Consider the following 20,760-nt stretch of genomic DNA (forward strand, 5'->3'; position numbering starts at 1 on the left):
GAGCCTCCTCCTCTCCCTCCCTCCTCACCCCACAGGTGCCCCCAGCACCCACGCACAGCCCCATCCCCAGGACACGGGTGACACCGGCCGACACCAGGCAGCCTTGATGTGCTTTAATAAACCCTGGGGTCCCACAGCCGGCTGCGGGCAGGTCCCTGGGCCGGCGCGGGCAGCGCTCCTGCCTTGGTCAGGGGTGCCGGGAGACCCCCGCACAGTGGGGCGGGCAGATGCGGGGCCATGCAGATCCCACGGCGGGGCCCAGAGACAGGCTTCTGTGGAGGCATCACGTCCCTACACCCATGACCAGGACTGCCCCTCCCTGCCAGCCCCAGAGCCCCATCCGGCCCCACTGCACCCCTGGGACCCCCCACCCCAGTACTCACAGCACCGTCCCCTCACGCACGGCCCCTTCCGGGTACAGCTTCTCCACGAAGGAGCCGTTCCCCAGCCAGTAGAGTAGCGTGAGCTCGGGGAGGCTGCTCACCGCCTCGCACCACACCGTCACGCTCTCGCCTGAGGCCGGACGGGATGCCAGGGGCAGCAACAACAGGGGATCCTGGCCAAGGGCTGGCCCTGGCTCCGCCACCTGCCCCTCAACAGCCTTGGGGTTCTGGGGGGTCATGAGCAGGCGAGCACTGCCAGATCTGCCATCACACCAGGAAGGAGTAGAGGGAGCCCAGCGAAGAGGACCTGTTCCCTGCCAAGGAGCCCAGGGAGTCTATGGAGGCCAGCAGAGCCAAGACAGATTGGCGCTCCTTCCCATTCACTGCACTGAACGTTAGGACGGGATGCAAAGTTGATGGTGTAAGCTTCCTATACGGATCTCGAATGGCGCAGACGTGCAAAAAATGCCACATGGCAGCCCGTCGGTGCCTGTGTCGGGTACGGGGTGTCTTGGTACTGTAACCTGGAGAGGGGTCCCTGCTCAAGGGAAGGGTGTGGGGGAGCGGTGGTACCGGTGCTGCTCATGGTGGGAGAGGGCGCCATATCCGCCCAGTTTGGGATGACCCTGCACTGCTGTGATGAGGTTTTGGGGTTTGACTTCTGCTCGGCAGTGAGGCCAGGGACCTGTCTGCAGGCTGCCTCCCCAGTGCTGACATGGGGGCCCCCAGGGAGGGACACAGCTGCTGTGCTCATCTCTCCCCGGAGGCTCCTGCTCCTCTCTCCCCATTTCTCCCCAGGTGGTCCTACAGGAAGACCCCTCGCAGTGGGGGGTCCGGGCCCCCTGGGCTTTGCCACCCCTGTCCCTGTGTCTGTAAGCACCGCGACGGGGCCGCTCCCTTGGCCCAGAGCCGCTCGTGCCGGAGCGGGCAGGGACCGGGCTGTCCCCAGCCCTGCTGCCTGCACCCTGCCCTGCCTCCTGCCTTCTAAGCCCCTCCAAACCCAGGGGCTGCGGGCAAGGGCTGAAGCGCCGCAGATGCCCCTCGCCTCCGCACCACCTGTGCCACAACCTGCCCCGTCCTCAGCAGCGTGATGGGGGGGTCAGTGCAAGCACCCGGCCCCGGATCAGCAGGGTCAGAGCTGGGGTCAGGTGCTGCAGGAAAAGGCAGAGCCCCCGCGAGGCGGGATGGGACCCGCACCCAGCTTAAAGCCAAGGCAATTTATCCCACGGGGGGTTCCTGACCGTCCCCCACAGCCACGCGGCAGGGCAGGAGGGGGCAGCGGCTGCTCTGGGCGCTCGGGGGGTGGGAAGGTAAAAATAACCAGGAGGCGGGGGCTGGATCCGGGCCCCAGCAATCCTGGCCAGGGCTGCTATAAAAAGAAAGATCAGCCGATTCTCACCTCTCCTTCTGGCAGCGGGCGGGTGCCGAGGGTCTGGGTGCCACGGGACCCGGGGAGCAGCACCCCGACCCTGGCGCGGGGCACAGGTAACACTTTTTGCTGGGAGTCCCCAGGGGTTTGCTCCTGGCGGGGGACACCGCAGACCTGCAGTTGCCAGGGCCATGGTGCCAGGCGCTGGGGACACCCGCCCGTTGGCAGGGTTTAATGCAAGTCACGGGGTCGGGGTCTGGGCCGGTGATGGGAGGTGTGCCGAGCGGGGTGCCCCTGGCTGGGGATGCAACTGGGGGTGCTTTCGCCCAGCCTGCCCCGCTTCTCTCCGCAGCCCCCTCACAGGCCCTGCCGCCCTCCCCGAGCTGACCCTGCTCTCGCTCCCCCACTTCCCCAGCCCCTTGCGGAGGAACCGGCCGCTTCCCTGCCCACGGCACCGCGGCAGCTGGGTGCTTCTCCTGGGGGGGCTCTGCCTGCCATGGAGCACCTGGTGCTGGGCTTGGTGCTGCTGTCCGGGACCCTGGACTCTGCCAGCCCCCGGCACTGGCGAGACCTCGACCCCTTCAAGAAGGTGGCACTGGACATGGCCCCCAGCTCCTTCGATGACCAGTACCAGGGCTGCAGCCGCATGATGGAGGAGGAGCTGGAGAAGCTCAACCGCACCGAGTTCGCCAACAACAGAGTCTACAGGGAGACCTGGAGCCAAGCCACTGCTGAATGGCGGAGACAGTGGGGCCGCGTCGCCCAGCGGCAGGCGGTGCGGCTGGACCAGGTGGTTGCCCTGCTGGCATACACCCTGCAGGGCCCCTTGCACCGGGAGTTCAATGCAGCCGTGCGTGTGGCCGGGCGCTCCCGTGAGGAATACCTGAACACCTTCCACTTCAAGGTGCTGCATTTCCTCCTGAGCGAGGCCCTGCGTATCCTGCGGGACGCCCAGCCCCAAAAATGCCACCACGTCTACCGGGGTGTAGACATCCACTTCACCGCCCGGCACCACCAATCCATCCGCTTTGGCCAGTTCACCTCCACCTCCCTACGGAATGACAGCACCCAGCACTTCGGCCAGGACACCTTGTTCTCGGTGGAGACCTGCTACGGTGTCCTCATCAGGAACTTCTCCTTCTTCCCTCTGGAAGAGGAGGTACTCATCCCGCCTTTTGAGATCTTCGAGGTCACCAGCGTCACCCACAACGGGAACAGAGCCTTCATCCAGCTCCGCTCCCAGGGCGCAAGCAGCACCTACAACTGCGAGTGGGTAAAAGGTGAATTCCTGGGGGGACGGTCCCTCCCCAACACCGGGGTGTGGGGTGCAGGAATGGGGGTGGCCCCATCCCACCATCTCTGCCAGGAAAGGGGGTCTCGATGGTGGGGAGGGCGAGGGGGGCAGCTTGCCTTTGGACACGCATCCTTGCACGTCTCCCAGCCGCTCTCCCCTGGGGTTTGCAAAGGGGCCCTTAGCGGCAGAGCACGGCACAGCGTGGCATGGCACAGCGTGGCACGGCTGGGGAGGGGCGAGGAGCGGCACGGTACGTTGCGTGCAGCAGCCGTGCAAACGGTTGGTTTCTTTGGCAGAGAAGCGATGCAAGAACCAGACATGCGTCTTCAGCGCAGGTGAGCCCAGAGCCCCCCTGCAGCTGGGGAGGGCAGACCCCCGCCGGGACCCCTGCCCCCCTCCCCAAGGCTGCCCCTGACTCCCCCTCTCTGGCACCCCCAGGCAGGAGCATCCACGGGGACCTCCCCTGCCTCTGGGGGTTATTCCTGGCAGCCATGGCCCTGGCAGCTGCCACAGGATCCTGAGCCAAGATGCCACCGCTGCCACGGCACCACGGCGAGGGAAAGGGGTCGGGAATGGGAGCCACCAGCTTCACGGGGCCGACGGGACAGGACGGGTCAGCAGGAGGGCTGGGGGCACGGGGACAGCCCCACTACTCAGCCGTGCCATGGTGGCACCGGCCCTGGGACGCCCCGGCAGCCCCAGGACGCCAGCAGAGCCGGGACGAGACCTTTCCCTGGCTCCCACAGGAATAAAGATTTGCTCTGGGACTGGGGTGTCTCCGGGGGTTCCTGCGGCTCCCTGGGCTGGGGGGCAGCTCGGGGTGGGGGGGCTGCAGCCGGGGTCTTCTCCAGCCCCCTCACATCCCCAGACCTCCCGCATCCAGAGCATCCCGCAGAGCGATGCCCGCCGCCCGGGTCCTGCTCGAGGTGTCCGGAGGGGTGTGTGTGTCTCCTCCTGGGCTCTGTCCTCTGCCTGCAGCCCTTCACCTCCTCCTCCTCCTCCTCCTCCTCCTCCTGCTCCTCTGGTGCAGGGTGCAGCCGTGGGGCCAGGCATCCCCAGGGCAGGGGCAGGGGCAGGGGCAGGGCTGTCCATGGCTCTCCAGCCCCTCGCCAGGCTGGGAGGGGGTCAGGGATGGATCCTGCCCTCTGCGCGCACCAGAGCCGCCTCCTCTCCCTCCCTCCTCACTCCTCAGGTGCCCCCAGCACCCACGCACAGCCCCATCCCCAGGACATGGGTGACACCGGCCGACACCAGGCAGCCTTGATGTGCTTTAATAAACCCTGGGGTCCCACAGCCGGCTGCGGGCAGGTCCCTGGGCCGGCGCGGGCAGCGCTCCTGCCTTGTTGAGGGGCGCTGGGAGACCCCCGCACAGTGGGAGTGGTGGACACAGGGCCATGCGGACCCCACGGCAGGGCCCAGAGACAGGCCTCTGTGGAGGCATCACGTCCCCACGACCAGGGCTTCCCCTCCCTGCCAGTCCCAGAGCCCTGGGTGGCCCCGCTGCACCCCTGGGACCCCCCACCCCGGTACTCACAGCACCGTCCCCTCGCGCACGGCCCCGTCCGGGTGCAGCTTCTCCACGAAGGAGCCGTTCCCCAGCCAGTAGAGCAGCGTGAGCTCGGGGAGGCTGCTCACCGCCTCGCACCGCACTGTCACGCTCTCGCCTGAGGCCGGACGGGACGCAGGGTCAGAGGGGCTGCCAGGGCCCCGCTGCCCCCTGGGCCAGCCTGACCCTGACCATAGGTGCAGCCCCCACCAAAGGGGGAACGTGCCCCACCTCACCAGCACCCCAAAATCTCAGCTGAGGGTGGAGGATGCACCCCACGTGTCTGCCAGGGCCAACTCCCCCCGTCCTCCCCCAGCCGGGGGTCTCAGTGCAGCCCCCCATCCCCAGGCCCCCCCTGCAATGCCCCCAGGGGTCACTCACCCAGGCGGGGGGGGCTCTGACAGCGTCTGCAGGACAGTGATGCTGGGGGGCTGCAGGGCCATGGCACCTGGGGGAGCAGAGGCGGGTGAGGCGGGGGGACAAGAGTTGCCCCCCAAGACCCCCCATCTCCAGGGTGGGCAGGAGGGCAGGGTCCCACAGAGGGGATGAGGGGCACGGCTCAGTCCCCGCCCCCCACACAGGCGCCTTGCAGGGCACAGAGCCTGGACTTGGCCGTGCCCCCCACAGCCCCCCCACAGACCCCAGTTACTGGTGTGGCAGGAGGCCAGTGCTCAGCAGAGCAGGGGCAGGAGGAGCCGGGCAGGGGACCCCGGGGTCCCTGCGGGCACAGATGGGGCTCAGCGCTGGGCACACCGGCATGCACCCCCCAAGCCCAGGACAGGCCACCTAGCACCCCCAACCAGCATCCCCCCAGCTGGCCATGGTGTCCCTCTCTCCAGCATCCCCCCAGCTGGCCATGGTCCCATCCCCCCAGGATCCCCCCCCCAGCATCCCCAGTCTCCAGAATGCTCCCCCCAGGCACCGGGCTAGTTCCCGCTCCCGGGTCCCCCCAGCTCCGGCTGTTGCCCGCCCCCCCTCCTCAGATCCGGGTGGCGTTTTATGGGCAGCAGGCGGGAGCTCTGTGACTCACCGGGAGCCGCCCCCAGCCCAGCCACCGCCCCGGCCCCTCCGTGTCTGTGGGCCCTGCATCCCCATGTCCCGCCCTTCCCCGAGCCCCCCGGGATGTACCCGCTGCCCCCCGGGACGGCACCCTGTGTCTCCCTGCGCCCCCTGCGCTTCGTGCCACTTCCTGGGGGGTCCCCCTGGGCTGCGCCCCACAGCTCAGTGAGACCACCTCCCTCCCTCCTTTGCCCCACGCCCCCCCCCCAGCCCCGTGTCCCCTGGCTGTCGGGGTGGCAGACGATGCCATCTATCTATCCATCCATCTATCCATCCACATCCACGCAGGGAAAGGCTCTGCCCAGCCCTCCCACCTCTGCACGGCTCCAGATGAGGCTGCAAGGACCGGGCACGGCCCCACGGAGAGAAGGGTCCCACACCGCTTTGCTGCCCACTCCGTGCACACCCCCAGCCCACGCCCGCTGGTGCCGGTGATGCAGTGAAGCCCCGTGACCCTCCCCCGATCCCCAGGCAGGAGAGGCAGGAAACACGCTCCAGGGTTTATTTCCAGGGGCGCAGGGTGCAATGGGGGGACATGGGCACATGCCCTGGCGCAGCTGCCTGGGGGGCCGGGACCCCTCAGCCCTGCAGCTGGTGCAGCCCCAGTTGGCCCCCTGCCTTAGCGCCCACCTCCCCTTCCTCAGGACTCTCGCCCGGCATGCCGGCATCCCCCCTGCCCGCCCGCCCATATGGTGCCCGCTGGGGGCTCTTGCAGCTCTCGCCCACCTCGTAGACGCAGCAGAGCCGGGCCATGTGGTGGAGGATGAGCCGCCTGGCCCAGGGGGGCACAGGCCGGGCCCCCGGGCCGCAGTGGTGGACGTTCATGATGAAGATGGTCAGCGCGGTGGAGGCCGTGATCATGGTCATGGTGGCGATGTAGTACTTCCCTGTGTGGGCAACGGGCCGTGATGCTGCGGTGGAGGGGACAGAGACCCGCACACCCGCCTCCGCGCACCGCAGCCACCCATGGGTGCTGCCCATCACCCCGGCACAGACGCCCTGGTCCTGGGCACCATCGAGGCTCACCAATGAGCGGGACGCTCTCCGAGGGCGGCTCGCTCTCTGCCACCAGCAGCTGGAAGACAGTGAGGGCCAGCAGCACCGTCACCCCCAGCGAGACCTTCTCCCCCGAGTCGGCTGGCAGGTAGAAGCCGAGGGGCGCCAGGAAGGAGACCATGATGCAGGGCAGGAGCAGGTTGAAGATGCAGAAGGAGGTGCGGCGGCGGAGGAGCAGGGTGTAGGTGACGTCGGGGTAGGGCTCGGAGCAGCAGCCATAGGTGATGACGTTCCTTGTGGCCGGCATGCCCAGCACCTCCCACTCCGCATTCTCCACGAAATCTGTCAGGTGCCCCGTGTCCAGCTGGTTGCGGAGGTCGATCTGGTTCCCTTTATAGGTCCAGGAGCCGAAGGTGAGTCGGCACCTCTGCCCGTCAAAGGGGAAGTAGGAGACGTCCACCTTGCAGGAGCTCTTGGTGATGGTGGGCGAGTCCCACACGATGTGCCCGTCAGAACGCAGCACCACGTTGGTCTCCATCGAACTGCCAAAGTGGTTGTTGGCGCTGGGGGAGGGACGGCTGTGGGGCCGGGACAGCCCCGAGCCCCACGTGGAGCAAGGGTCTGCAGGGCCAGGGCCAAGCGCTTCCCCCAACGCCGTGTCCTCTCCCCGCATCACCCTGCTCCCCGAAGAGGGAGCTTTGTGCACCAGCCGCCCCCATGGTGGCCTATCCCAACCGGCAGGTCGGTGCCAGGCACAGCTCGCTGCTGCCAGCCCCCCCTGCACCCCCCGGCCACAACTTGTCACCCAGTCGGGGTGACCATCTCCCTGTGTCACCCACACCAGGACCTCCCGCTTGTGCAGCTGCGCAGCCCTGAGGATGCCAATATGGCGTGTAGCCCCCAACAGCACCAGCCTGATCCCCCCCAGCTCCGGGAGCAGTGCAGGGGGCTGAGCACAACCCACTTGTTGTAGAGGATGATGTCTGGCCGCCAGACGTAGCTGCTGGGGATGCGGATGCTGTCGATGCCGTCGTAGGCGTCCTTGTCCCAGGTGAGGTGGGCGTCGAGCCAGGCCTGGCGGACCCACAGGTAGGAGGTGAGGACCTGGTTCCTCTCGTCCTGCCGAGGGGAGAGGGTGGGCACGGGGGATGGACCCTGTGCCCCAAGGGTCAGTGCTGGGTCCCGTCTTGTTCAACATATTCATCCATGACCTGCACGAGGGGACAGAGTGTCCCCCTCAGCAAGTTTGCTGACCATACAGAACTGGGAGGACTGGTTGACACAGCAGGAGGCTGCACTGCCATTCAGCGAGATGTGGACAGGCCGGAGAGTTGGGCGGAGAGGAACCAACTGAAATTCAACAAGGGCAAGGGTAGGGTCCTGCACCCAGGGAGGAATAACCCCAGCACCAGTACAGGTTGGGGGTGACCTGCTGGGAAGCAGCGCCGCGGAGAAGGACCTGGGAGTGCTGGTGGACAAGAAGATCTCCATAACCAGCAGCGTGCCCTCGTGGCCAAGAAGGCCAAAGGTGTCCTGGGGTGCATGGAGAAGAGCGTGGCCTGCAGGTCGAGGGATGTTGTCCTCCCCCTCTGCTCTGCTCTGCCCTGGTGTGGCCACAGCTGGAGTTCTGTGTCCAGGTCTGGGCTCCCCAGTTCCAGACAGACAGGGAACTACTGGGGAGAGTCCAGGGGAGGGCTGCGAGGATGAGGAGGGGCCTGGAGCATCTCTGGTGTGAGGAAAGGCTGAGAGAGCTGGGGCTGGTTAGCCTGGGGAAGAGAAGCCTGAGAGGGGATCTGATCCACACTTCTCAATATCTAAAGGGTGGGTGTCAAGAGGAAGGGGCCAGACTCTTCTCAGTGGTGCCCAGCGACAGGACAAGGGGCAACGGGCACAAACTGGACCACAGGAAGTTCCACCTGACCGTGAGGAAAAACTTCTTCCCTCTGTGGGTGACCGAGCCCTGGGACAGGCTGCCCAGAGAGGTTGTGGAGTCTCCTTCTCTGGAGAGATTCCAAACCCGCCTGGACGCCATCCTGTGCGACCTGCTCTGGGTGATCCTGCTCTGGCAGGGGGTTGGACTAGGTGATCTCCAGAGGTCCCTGCCAGCCCCCACCAGTCTGGGATTCTGTGAATTTGCATCCCGTCCTAACGTTCAGTGCAGTGAATGGGACGGAGCACCAACCCATCTCGGCAGTGCTCACCCGCGAGGCTGGGGAGGGGGGTGCCCCAGAACGAAGCCCCCAGCCCCATGCCGTCATCCCACACAGCTGCAGGGTGTCCCCGAGGTCTCTCCCAGCTCCTTTATAGGCACCATCACCAGGGCATGTTTTGCAGCACACCTGAGCCATCCGAAATGGGGACGAAGCAACCGCTTGGTCCCTGCACCCCTCCCTCGGGGGCCGGGCAGGGAGCCCGCCAGGGGGCAAAATCCCACGCAATGCGGAGCACCGAAACGCGTCAGGAGCCCAGGGCCGTGCCTGGCCCCAGAGCCCCAGCAGGGAGCGGAGAAGCTGGGGCAGACGGGACGTGGTGTTTAACCCTCGGCTGGCCGAGGGGATGCTGTAACGTGTCTGGCATTGCCTTCTCCTTCTCCTTCTCCTTCTCCTTTGCCTTCGCCTTCGCCTTTGCCTTCTCCTTCTCCCCCTCCTCTGAAGTCCCGCCAGGGTCCCCCATCCTGCAGACACTGGGTTTCCATCAGCTGCCACCCCTGATTTCCAGGGGGACGTCCCAGCCCCTCCTGAGTCCCTCGCATCTGTCCACACCGCCCGGGAAGGGCACGGGGTGCTGCCCGCTGTCACAAAGGCGGGGCTCCGCCTGCGCCCCGTGTCACAATGGGGGGCTCTGCCTGCTGTAGTATTAAAAGGGGGCGCAGGGGCCCCGTGGGAGCAGGCAGCAGGCGCTGTGCATGGTAGTCTGGCCTTGTCTCGGCAGACTGCAGCCTCAGCCTCTGCCACACCAGCAGTGTTGGGGGTCCCCTCACTGGGGACCCAGGAAGTCATCGGGGACCCGCACCGCGGGCCTGTGCTGGTGACAGGAGTGCCAGGGCCGCACCGCAGCCGGTGCCATGGGGCGCTCCAACATCCCCACCTTGCCTGAGCTGTTGCCGCTCCTGATGCTCGTGCTGCAGCTGAGCCTGATCTCTGCCATGCTGCGGGCCAAGCGGCTCCGGGTAGGTGACCGTTGCACCACACCACACTGCACGCACCGCGGCACACCATGGGGTGGGGTGGGGTGGCGTGGGGTGGGGTGGGGTGTCGTGGGGGACTGTGGTGTGGGGCTGGGAGCTGTTCCCATCTCACCCCACTTCTGGGGGTCTTGCAGAAGTGGTGGAAGAAGTCGAAGCGTCGGACGAGCATGGCCAGAGCCCAGCCAGAGAAGCAGAGTGGTGAGTGGCCCCGGCACCGAGCGCCCTGCAAACAGCCAACACTCCACAGCAGCCCCGCCCCAGGGCTGTGCTGGGGGCTGCCGGCCGCTCACTCTGTCTCATCCCTCAGCAGCTTCTACCCTGGCAGACGGAGGAGTAGGGAAGCCTACGGTGACCCTGGAGACGTGGTGAGTGCTGGGGAGACCCCCAGATCCTGCCCCAGACCCTCGCCCCGTGCCCTGCCCCTGCCTGCATTGGGCAGCCCTTCCCACCGGCCATGGGGGGGGTGCTGCCCGCAGGTCCCACCGGAGGGGCTGGGGTGCAGCAGGTCTCTTCCTTCTCCTCTTCTGTAGGGACAACACAGAGGCTCCGAGCAGGAAGCGCCTGTCCCGGTGGGCCCCGCTGGCCTCCATGGACTCCCTGGGCTCCCTGTCAGGGAGCAGGTCCTCTTCCCTCAGCTCCCTCTATTCTTTCCCGGAGCCCTGGCATGGTGCGATGGCGGAGCTGGCAGCGCTCACCCGCCCGGGGCCCCCCAAGGCTGCCGAGGGGCCGGTGGCAGAGCCAGGGCCAGCCCTTGGCCAGGACCCCCCGCTGGAGCTGCCCCCGCGGACAGAGCAAGAGCGGGTCCCTGGGGAGGGCAGGGACAGGCCGCAGAGCCCCGTGGACGTGGAGCCGCCCCTCAGCAGCCACTCAGCCATGGCCACGGCCAAGGGGCAGCTTGTCCTCGACCTCATCCGCACTCTCCGGGACACCCAGGCAGTGACCGAACAGCAATGCAAGCAGCTGCAGACGGATCTGGCCCTGTGGCAAGGGGGGGCGGCGGTAGCCTGCGGTGGGACCAGAGCGTGGGCCCAGTGCCTTCAAGCGGAGTTGCCGTGGGTGGATGAGGACGTGGCCATGGACAAGGCTGCGGATGGGGACATGGCAAAGGACAAAGACACAGGTGCAGACAGAAGCAGCGCCATGGAGCAGGGCAGGAGAAGCCTTGAGGAGCTGGGCAGGAGCAGCCCCATGGAGCAGGGCAGAAGCAGCCCCAGGGAGCTGGGCAGGAGAAGCCCCATGGAGCTGGGCAGGCAGAGCCCAGTGGAACAGGGCAGGAGAAGCCTTGAGGAGCTGGGCAGGAGCAGCCCCACGGAGCTGCATAGGAGAAGCCCTAAAGAGCCGGGCAGAGGAAGCCCCATGGAGCCGGGCAGAATGAGCCCCATGGAACTGGACAGGAGAAGCCCCATAGAGCTGGGCAGGAGAAGCCCCACAGAGCTGGGCAGAAGCAGCCCCATGGAGCTGGGCAGGAGGAGCCCCATGGAAGTGAAGAGGCACGGCTCCGTGGGCCTAGAGAGCAGCAACCCCGTGGGGCCAGGCAGGAGCACCCTGGCAGAGCGTGGTGCCCAGCAGCAGGTCCCCCCGGGCCGGGCGTGTGGCCGGGCAGCCCCAAGGCTGTGCCGGGCAGGACGGTGCCTGCGGGAGGGCTGCGCCCGGCTCTGGCGCTGCCTCAAGGCCTGGTGGAGACGCCGCTGCCGGCCCCTCCACATCCGCTTCTGCAAGCCCCCGTGGTGGCAGCGCTGGTCCCAGAAGAGCAGCAGGTTCCCTGGCTACTGAGCTGCCGGGGGCATGCGGGGCCGGGAACCCCCCTGGGGCACCCCTGCATCTGCAGTGTTATGAAAATAAATATTTTCTCTATCCCTAATGCTGTGGTTCTACTGCCCATCCCATGGCTGAGGGAGCAACCCCCTCAGTGCTCGACCCCGGCGGGGACGGGCTGGCACCAGGCACCACTGGCACCCACAAAACCGGGGGTGGGGGTGGCTGGTGCCCCAGCGGGTGTGCTGGCGTCTGGGGACCTGGGTGGGCTGGGGAAATGGCACCTCCTCAAGTTCCACAAGGGCAAAGTCCAGCCCCGGCGAGGAACAAAGCCAGGCACCAGCACAGGCCGGGGCACGTGGCTGGAAAGCGGCTTGGCAGAGAAGGTCCTGGGGGTGCTGGTGGGGGGCCGCGGGCCCCTGGGGCCAGGCAGGGGTCCTGACCAGAGGCGAGGGATGAGCGACTTGCTCCTTTTGACAGATGTGGTGCCTGACGGTCTGCCACTGGAACCAACCAAGGGACGTGGGGGCTGAGGGGAGGCCTCACAGCCTCTGTACCCAACGCCTTCGTTCTCCGCTGCTCCCCTCCTCCAGTCAACAGCACAACAAGCCTTGTCAAGGGCCAGTCGGCACACAATACTTGACTGAGCCCCACCTTGCCAACAGTATAAATCTGGCTTTCAGAACCCTCCATTTTGAGGATGAGAACGGGTCGACGGGCCTGGACCTCTCCCCCCCGCCCCAAGCAGGGACGCCTCTTTGGTAAGACTTGTGCCTCTGACTGTGTCGGGTGTTCCCCCGGGAAAGTACACTTAACAAAAGCGCTGAACTATTATGTCCAGCTGGATTTTTGCACTAAGTGTATTTATCGGTGAAATTCTGAACTTGTTTCATCTGCCGCCCCAATAAATGACCTGTCTTTTCGACTTTGCGACAGTGTCTCAGTGAAGGTCCTTGAGAGGGCTCCGACAGGCAAACGTGGACTCTGCTAAGTGGCCACGCGCGTAACGCTTTAGACGTGAACCCTTGAGCAAGTCTGGGACTTAGACTGGACCTAGCCGCACCTCGGCTCCTGAGAAGGAGTTGAGAAAGCAAGGGGGTCCTCCCTGAACCTGGGCACTCGACGGGAGGGCCCCCCTCAGCCACGTGTGAGACTCGTACTCTTTTCGCAACAGTAAAATTGGCATCATGGACAGGATTGCCGTGGATAAACTGCGGCGAAAATACCTGTGCGCGCCATCCCGAGTGGGAGTAGAATGGGGCCAAAAATTTTGGAAAGATGAGGACAACGTGGTGGAGTGGATGGACCAGTGTAGAAGTGAGCCTGGCAGTTTGGCCAGGGGACCTTCTTCTCGGTGGAGACCTGCTACGGTGCCCTCATCAGGAACTTCTCCTTCTACCCCGATGAGGGCCCAGGGCCCCCCTGCAGCTGGGGAGGGCAGACCCCTGCCAGGACCCCTGCCCCCCTCCCCCCAAGGCTACCCCTGACTCCCCCTCTCTGGCACCCCCAGGCAGGAGCATCCATGGGGAACCCCCCTGCCTCTGGGGGTTATTCCTGGCAGCCACGGCCCTGGCAGCCCCCACGGGATCCTGAGCCGAGATGCCACCGCTGCCACGGCACCACGGCGAGGGAAAGGGGTCGGGAATGGGAGCCACCAGCTTCACGGGGCCGGCGGGACAGGACGGCATCATGGACAGGATTGCCGAGTGGGAGTAGAATGGGGCCAAAAATTTTGGAAAGATGAGGACAATGTGGTAGAGCGGATGGACCAATGGAGAAGTGAGCAAAAGATTAAAAAAGGTAAAGGCAAAGGAATTGTTTGTGCAGCGTTGGGGCTTGTTTGTCTTGTGTGCAAAGGAAAGCCAAAGGTCTCCTTCCCCTAAATGAACTGCAGATGTAGAATATGCCTCTTTGAAACCACAAAATGAGATATCGAAAACCTCCTTGACCAGTGAGAACACAACCAGAGAGAAACTGGGGACATGGGTAGTTGCCCTTAGACTGAAAACCAAGGCTTAAAACCAGGGAATGGGGAACTTGAAATGCTGTTGGCCTGAGCAGAAGGGTGAGAAAAACAACTGCAGGAAAAGTGAAATCTCTTCCTAAATCAATGCTGTTCTCAGTCTCAGGTAAACAAGTCTGCAAATTAATGCGCCGTGCAGATCCCGAGACATGGGATGGAGACATCTGGAATGATAATGGTAATGGTGAACTGGTGGAAGATTCCGATCTTACCCCAGAACCCGTGCCTATATGACCACTGATCAAAACCGAAACTACAAACAAAGGGGATGATGATGTTCGTACAACCGTACACACGGTCCCCTGGTGTCCTGCTGAATTGGCAAAGTTACAGGAAAAGTATTACAGGAACTCGGAGGAGTCCGAGACAGAATATGTGTGTTGAGTCTCCCTTACGGGGAGGATCGAATCTTGCCGAGCGAGGAAGAAGCAGGAGGGTATTGGGGCCCTGGAGTTTTTTTAACCGCTGCACCGGGCAATCGTAACTACTCATTAACTACGTGGGCTGCCAAGTGGGCTGGCAAGAAAGAAGAGATCCTCTTGTTATCAAAACATCAGGATTCTCTGACTTGGCTGCGTCTGTACAAAAGGTAGCCTGCATTCAAGCGATGTACAAGGGACGTGTTGATGTGCATGATTAACTCCCCTTATCCGTGGCCTCACGGACAGCCTGAAGACATATGTAGCCAGTGTCCAGGATGGGGTCCGAGCCACTCAGGAGGCTAATGCTGGACCTTACCGTGCACCCTGAGCAGGGAGACCCAACTATAGGGATCCGCCGATACCCACCTGGAGTGAGTTTGTACAAGAAATAGTGAATTATTGGCACCGCATGGGCTGGATTGGATTGACCACCGTGAAACCCCCAGAACCACTTCCTCGACGAGTTTGTCAGGTCCACAGCACTAAGCCTAAACCAGCGTTCAGACCCAAGTTCGATAAGGAATGTAACGCCCTGTGGCGTAGAGCCTTGCCGATGGGAGTGCCACGGGGCATGTTCCCATTGTAACCTGTGGCCAAAGGGACCAGAAGGGCCAGAGAGACTGCGAGAGCTTAGCTCCCACTCTTTCGATGCCACCAAAATGAGATAGTCAGACCTTGCAAAGGCTCGCTGTCCTTAGTGCGAGCAGTGAAGCGAGTGGAACAGGCAAGAAAAGGACAGATCTGATCATTCGGGGGCCTTTCCATCTCCTGGATACAGCGCGCGAGGGTGCAGGCGTTGCCCAGAAGCCTACAGCCCGGAAATGGTACGCCTGTCTGGACGGTACCGATGAAACCACATCGGTTACAGAAGGCAGCATTAAAGTATCTAAATTACAGGAAGACAGAGACAGCACGGTGTTATTGCAAATCCCGCCAAGCAAAGCGTCTGTGATTCAGGGGGCACCTCCTCTGAAGGAAGGCAGAGACCTTCAAGGGGTCTGGTTCACTGATGCACCATCTAAGAGGCAAACCCATGAGTGGAAGTATAAGGTGGTGACACTGGAAGTGGCCCCGGGGGAAAAGTTAAGCACAGGAACAGGTAAAGGAATCGCACGAGTAGGGGAGCTTAGGGCAGACCTACCGGCCGCCCGACATGGCGCCAGCCATATCTATCCCGACTCATCTGCTGGTTTTAAGGGATCCACAGAGCGAGTGGGTCTCTGAGCAGCCAACGACTGGCAGGTAAAGAGAGTCCCGCTCTGGCAAACCGCTGACAGTTGGAAACAATTGCAGAACTAGGAGAACAAAGGGTGTCGCGTATTGGGTGGGTGACAGGACAGGACTGATCAGCTCCTATCGCTGCCCACTTCAACCAACAAATCGATAGCCTCACCCCACTACAGGACATGGATGTCGTGAGCGATGACCACAAATGGGAACGCTTACTTGAATGGCTGCACGGGAAACGAGGCCACAGCGGGCGAGCCCATTTGTATGGGGAAGGTATAGCCCGAGGATGGCCCGTCTCGGTAAAGCCGTGTGATCGAGCGGTAGCTGCCTGCTCACGATGTCGTTTATAATTTAACAAAGACCATCCAAGTAAGGCACCTCCCCTGCATATCCGGGACAAGAAAACACTGTGGCACACCCGGCAGATCGACTACAGTGGCCCACTATGACCCTCAGGGGGTAAAAAATACATAGTGGTGAGAGTGGAGGTCATTTCAGGAGCTCCCATGGCTGCTGCCGTCACGGCTGCCACTGGGAAAAATACAGTCCTTAGTCTGAAGGAGTGGTTTAGTACACTTCCCCTTCTTGAGGGGATTCAAAGCGATAACTGGTCGCATGTTTCAGCATTTTTCAGCTGCAGTGGTACAAGACTGGTCAAAGGAAGAAGGGATCCGGTGGGTATTCCATACTCGGGCAGCAGGGTCCTGCCAGCCAGCGGTGCCTACGCAGCTGTATGTATGCCGGTCTGTCTGTACCGCTCTATCTGTGCATCTCTAGAGCTCGAGGTCTCTCTCTATAGCTCATGCCCCAGGGGGGCCGGGACTCCTCAGCCCTGCAGCCGGGGCAGCCCCAGTGGGCATGGGGGTCCCGCTGTGGGGCTCCTCTTCCCTGGTGCTGGTGGAGCTCCCACCCTGCAGCTCTGCGGGGAACGGGGGGTGCTCAGGACGAGCCACCCTCATGGGGCACCCACGGCCACCGCTGGTGCTGGGGGAGGACCCACGTGGGCAGGGGGTGCAGCGGGGTGCCTTGTCTCTCCTCCTGTGCAGGGGGAGCAGGGAGGGGTGGAGCAGGGAGCGCTTGTCCCGGTGGGCCCCGCTGGCCTCCATCGACTCCCTGGCCCAACGGTGGGGAGTGGCGGGGGGCAGCGGGGGCTCCTGCTGTGGGACCTTCCCAGGGAGCCATACTATCCCACCGGCCAGGATGGAGGTGCTGGTCCAGCTGGAGCTGCCAGGGGTGGACATGGATGCGGACATGGCTGCAGATGTGGACAAGGACACAGGTCTTGGCAGGAGCAGCCCCATGGAGCTGGGCAGGAGCAGGACCCTGGGGGGGGCTTCAGAGGAGGGGAGAGGGGAGGAGGGAAAAAAGGGGGAATAAAGGGGAAAAAAGGGGAAAAAAGTGGAAAAAAGTGGAAAAGAAAGGGAAAACAAAGGGGAAAAACGGGGGGGGGGGGGGGAGAAAAAAAAGGAAAAAAATGGGAAAAAAAGGAAAAAAAGGAAAAAAAAAAGGAAAAAGTGTGACGGCAGGTAGGCTGCAGCATCCCCTCAGCCAGCTGGGGTCAGCTGTGTCCCCCAGCCTCCGCACCACCCCAGAACCCCTGGGTCAGCAGGGCCAGAGCTGGGGTCAGGTGCTGCAGGAAAAGGCAGAGCCCCGCGAGGCGGGACGGCACCCGCACCCAGCTTAAAGCCAAGGCAATTTATCCCACGGGGGGGTTCCTGACCGTCCCCCACAGCCACGCTGCAGGGCAGGAGGGGGCAGCGGCTGCTCTGGGTGCTCGGGGGGTGGGAAGGTAAAAATAACCAGGAGGCGGGGGCTGGATCCGGGCCCCAGCAATCCTGGCCAGGGCTGCTATAAAAAGAAAGATCAGCCGATTCTCACCTCTCCTTCTGGCAGCGGGCAGGTGCCGAGGGGCCGGGTGCCACGGGACCTGGGGTGCAGCACCCCGACCCCAGTGCTGGGGAGGGGTCCCCAGGGGTTTGCTCCCGGCGGGGGACACCGCAGACCTGCAGTTGCCAGGGCCATGGTGCCAGGCGCTGGGGACACCCGCCCGTTGGCAGGGTTTAATGCAAGTCACGGGGTCGGGGTCTGGGCCGGTGATGGGAGGTGTGCCGAGCGGGGTGCCCCTGGCTGGGGATGCAACTGGGGGTGCTTTCGCCCAGCCTGCCCCGCTTCTCTCCGCAGCCCCCTCACAGGCCCTGCCGCCCTCCCCGAGCTGACCCTGCTCTCGCTCCCCCACTTCCCCAGCCCCTTGCGGAGGAACCGGCCACTTCCCTGCCCACGGCACCGCGGCAGCTGGGTGCTTCTCCTGGGGGGGCTCTGCCTGCCATGGAGCACCTGGTGCTGGGCTTGGTGCTGCTGTCCGGGACCCTGGACTCTGCCAGCCCCCAGCACTGCCAAGACCAACACCCCTTCAAGGTGCTGGACATGGCCCCCAGCTCCTTCGATGACCAGTACCAGGGCTGCAGCCGCATGATGGAGAAGGAGCTGGAGGAGCTCAACCGCACCGAGTTCACCGACAAGGACTATGCCGAGGCCTGGAAGAAAGGTGCCGCTGAATGGCAGAGCAAGCCGCACCATGTCTCCCGTGTGCCAGCGCTGCGGCCGGAGCATGCGGTCGCCCTGCTGGCATACACCTGGCAGTGCGACCTGTACACGAAGTTCAATGCAGCCGTGCGTGTGGCCGGGCGCTCCCACGAGGAATACCTGAACACCTTCCACTTCAAGGTGCTGCATTTCCTCCTGAGCGAGGCCCTGCGTATCCTGCGGGACGCCCAGCCCCAAAAATGCCACCACGTCTACCGGGGCATCCGGGGTATCCGCTTCACCGCCCAGCAGCACCAATCCATCCGCTTTGGCCAGTTCACCTCCACCTCCCTCCAGAAAGACAAAGCCTTGAAGTTCGGCAAGGACACCTTGTTCTCGGTGGAGACCTGCTACGGTGTCCTCATCAGCAGCTTCTCCTTCTTCACCGATGAGGAGGAGGTCCTCATCCCGCCTTTTGAGATCTTCGAGGTCACCAACATCACCCACAATGGGAACAGAGCCTTCATCCAGCTCCGCTCCCAGGGCGCAAGCAGCACCTACAACTGCGAGTGGGTGAAAGGTGAGTGCCTGTGGGGACGGTCCCTCCCCGCCATCGGGGTGTGGGGTGCAGGAATGGGGGTGGCCCCATCCCACCAACTCTGCCAGGAAAGGGGGTCTCGATGGTGGGGAGGGCGAGGGGGGCAGCTTGCCTTTGGACGCGCATCCTTGCACGTCTCCCAGCCGCTCTCCCCTGGGGTTTGCAAAGGGGCCCTTAGCGGCAGAGCACGGCACAGCGTGGCATGGCACAGCGTGGCACGGCTGGGGAGGGGCGAGGAGCGGCACGGTACGTTGCGTGCAGCAGCCGTGCAAACGGTTGTTTTCTTTGGCAGAGAAGCGATGCAAGACCCTGGCATGCGTCTTCAGCGCAGGTGAGCCCAGAGCCCCCCTGCAGCTGGGGAGGGCAGACCCCTGCCAGGACCCCTGCCCCCTCCCCACCCCAAGGCTACCCCTGACTCCCCCTCTCTGGCACCCCCAGGCAGGAGCATCCATGGGGACCTCCCCCGTCTCTGGGGGTTCCTCCTGGCATCTGCGGCCCTGGCAGCCGCCGTGGGATCCTGAGCCAAGATGCCACCGCTGCCACGGCACCACGGCGAGGGAAAGGGGTCGGGAATGGGAGCCACCAGCTTCACGGAGCCGGCGGGACAGGACGGGTCAGCAGGAGGGCTGGGGGCACGGGGACAGCCCCGCTGCTCAGCCGTGCCATGGTGCCACTGGCCCTGGGGTGCCCCAGCAGCCCCAGGACACCAGCAGAGCCAGGACGAGACCTTTCCCTGGCTCCCACAGGAATAAAGATTTGCTCTGGGACTGGGGTGTCTCCGGGGGTTCCTGCGGCTCCCTGGGCTGGGGGCAGCTCGGGGTGGGGGGGGCTGCAGTCGGGGTCTTCTCCAGCCCCCTCACATCCCCAGCCCTCCCGAATCCAGAGCATCCCGCAGAGCGATGCCCACAGCTCGGGTCCTGCTCGAGGGTTCCGGAGCGGTGTGTGTGTCTCCTTCTGCGCTCTGTCCCCTGCCTGCAGCCCTTCACCTCCTCCTCCTCCTCCTCCTCCTCCTGCTCCTCTGGTGCAGGGTGCAGCCGTGGGGCCAGGCATCCCCAGGGCAGGGGCAGGGGCAGGGGCAGGGGCAGGGGCAGGGGCAGGGGCAGGGGCAGGGCTGTCCATGGCTCTCCAGCCCCTCGCCAGGCTGGGAGGGGGTCAGGGATGGATCCTGCCCTCTGTGCGCACCAGAGCCTCCTCCTCTCCCTCCCTCCTCACCCCACAGGTGCCCCCAGCACCCGCGCACAGCCCCATCCCCAGGACACGGGTGACACCGGCCGACACCAGGCAGCCTTGATGTGCTTTAATAAACCCTGGGGTCCCACAGCTGGCTGCGGGCAGGTCCCTGGGCCGGCACGGGCAGCGCTCCTGCCTTGGTCAGGGGTGCCGGGAGACCCCCGCACAGTGGGAGTGGTGGACACAGGGCCATGCGGACCCCACGGCAGGGCCCAGAGACAGGCCTCTGTGGAGGCATCACGTCCCCATGACCAGGGCTTCCCCTCCCTGCCAGTCCCAGAGCCCTGGGTGGCCCCGCTGCACCCCTGGGACCCCCCACCCCGGTACTCACAGCATCGTCCCCTTGCGCACGGCCCCGTCCGGGTGCAGCTTCTCCACGAAGGAGGCGTTCCCCAGCCAGCAGAGCAGCGTGAGCTCGGGGAGTCTGCTCACCACCTCACACCACACCGTCACGCTCTCGCCTGAGGCCGGACGGGACGCAGGGTCAGAGGGGCTGCCAGGGCCCCGCTGCCCCCTGGGCCAGCCTGACCCTGACCATAGGTGCAGCCCCCACCAAAGGGGGAACGTGCCCCACCTCACCAGCACCCCAAAATCTCAGCTGAGGGTGGAGGATGCACCCCATTCATCTGCCAGGGCCAACTCCCCCCGTCCTCCCCCGGCCGGGGGTGTCAGCGCAGCCCCCCATCCCCAGGCCCCCCCTGCAATGCCCCCAGGGGTCACTCACCCAGGCGGGGGGGCTCTGACAGCGTCTGCAGGACAGTGATGCTGGGGGGCTGCAGGGCCATGGCACCTGGGGGAGCAGAAGCGGGTGAGGCGGGGGGACAAGAGTTGCCCCCCAAGACCCCCCATCTCCAGGGTGGGCAGGAGGGCAGGGTCCCACAGAGGGGACGAGGGGCATGGCTCAGTCCCAGCCCCCCACAGAGGCACCTTGCAGGGCACAGAGCCTGGACTTGGCCGTGCCCCCCGCAGCCCCCCCATAGCCCCCAGTTACCGATGCGGCCGGAGGCCAGGGCCCAGCAGAGCAGGGGCAGGAGGAGCCAGGCAGGGGACCCCGGAGTCCCTGCGGGCACAGATGGGGCTCAGCGCTGGGCACACTGGCATGCACCCCCCAAGCCTGGGACAGGCCGCCCAGCACCCCACCCAGC

General features: G+C 64.6%; 2 protein-coding genes and 2 long non-coding RNA genes across 10 annotated transcripts in view; 1 reads left to right on the top strand and 3 right to left on the bottom strand.

Annotated features, from left to right (window-relative positions):
- Positions 1–20,760, top strand: part of LOC142599985 (erythroblast NAD(P)(+)--arginine ADP-ribosyltransferase-like) — a 51,320-nt gene that overhangs the window by 1,969 nt on the left and 28,591 nt on the right. The window contains exons 1-4 of one of the 7 annotated variants that reach the window (XM_075742771.1): positions 1,780–1,868; positions 2,168–3,032; positions 3,343–3,381; positions 18,824–19,152. The exons of 1 other annotated variant lie outside the window; for it this stretch is intronic. In XM_075742771.1, the coding sequence (XP_075598886.1) occupies positions 2,249–3,032; positions 3,343–3,381; positions 18,824–18,906 (906 nt within the window). In that variant the 5' untranslated portion in view covers positions 1,780–1,868; positions 2,168–2,248 and the 3' untranslated portion in view covers positions 18,907–19,152. Of the gene's footprint in view, positions 1–1,742; positions 1,869–2,104; positions 3,033–3,342; positions 3,382–3,484; positions 3,812–13,099; positions 13,234–17,536; positions 18,368–18,677; positions 18,717–18,823; positions 19,153–20,760 lie in introns of those variants that run through there. 5 more of the 7 variants (XM_075742772.1, XM_075742770.1, XM_075742773.1 and 2 more) reach the window with 5 other exon arrangements.
- On the bottom strand, positions 431–20,680 carry LOC142599989 (uncharacterized). Its single transcript, XR_012833477.1, has 3 exons — positions 20,607–20,680; positions 20,340–20,405; positions 431–513 (listed from the first exon to the last, which is right to left on the bottom strand). It is a non-coding gene; the product is annotated as an uncharacterized LOC142599989 (long non-coding RNA).
- Positions 4,587–5,356, bottom strand: LOC142599992 (uncharacterized). The gene is made up of 3 exons (XR_012833480.1): positions 5,242–5,356; positions 4,974–5,040; positions 4,587–4,710 (listed from the first exon to the last, which is right to left on the bottom strand). It is a non-coding gene; the product is annotated as an uncharacterized LOC142599992 (long non-coding RNA).
- LOC104643557 (neuronal acetylcholine receptor subunit alpha-10-like) lies at positions 6,231–9,320 on the bottom strand. Its single transcript, XM_075742805.1, has 4 exons — positions 9,228–9,320; positions 7,612–7,766; positions 6,678–7,210; positions 6,231–6,538 (listed from the first exon to the last, which is right to left on the bottom strand). The coding sequence occupies exons 1-4, from the start codon at positions 9,318–9,320 to the stop codon at positions 6,231–6,233; spliced, it is 1,089 nt and encodes a 362-aa protein (XP_075598920.1).

Source organism: Balearica regulorum, chromosome 1 (assembly GCF_011004875.1).
Source record: "Balearica regulorum gibbericeps isolate bBalReg1 chromosome 1, bBalReg1.pri, whole genome shotgun sequence".
Lineage (NCBI taxonomy): Eukaryota > Metazoa > Chordata > Aves > Gruiformes > Gruidae > Balearica > Balearica regulorum.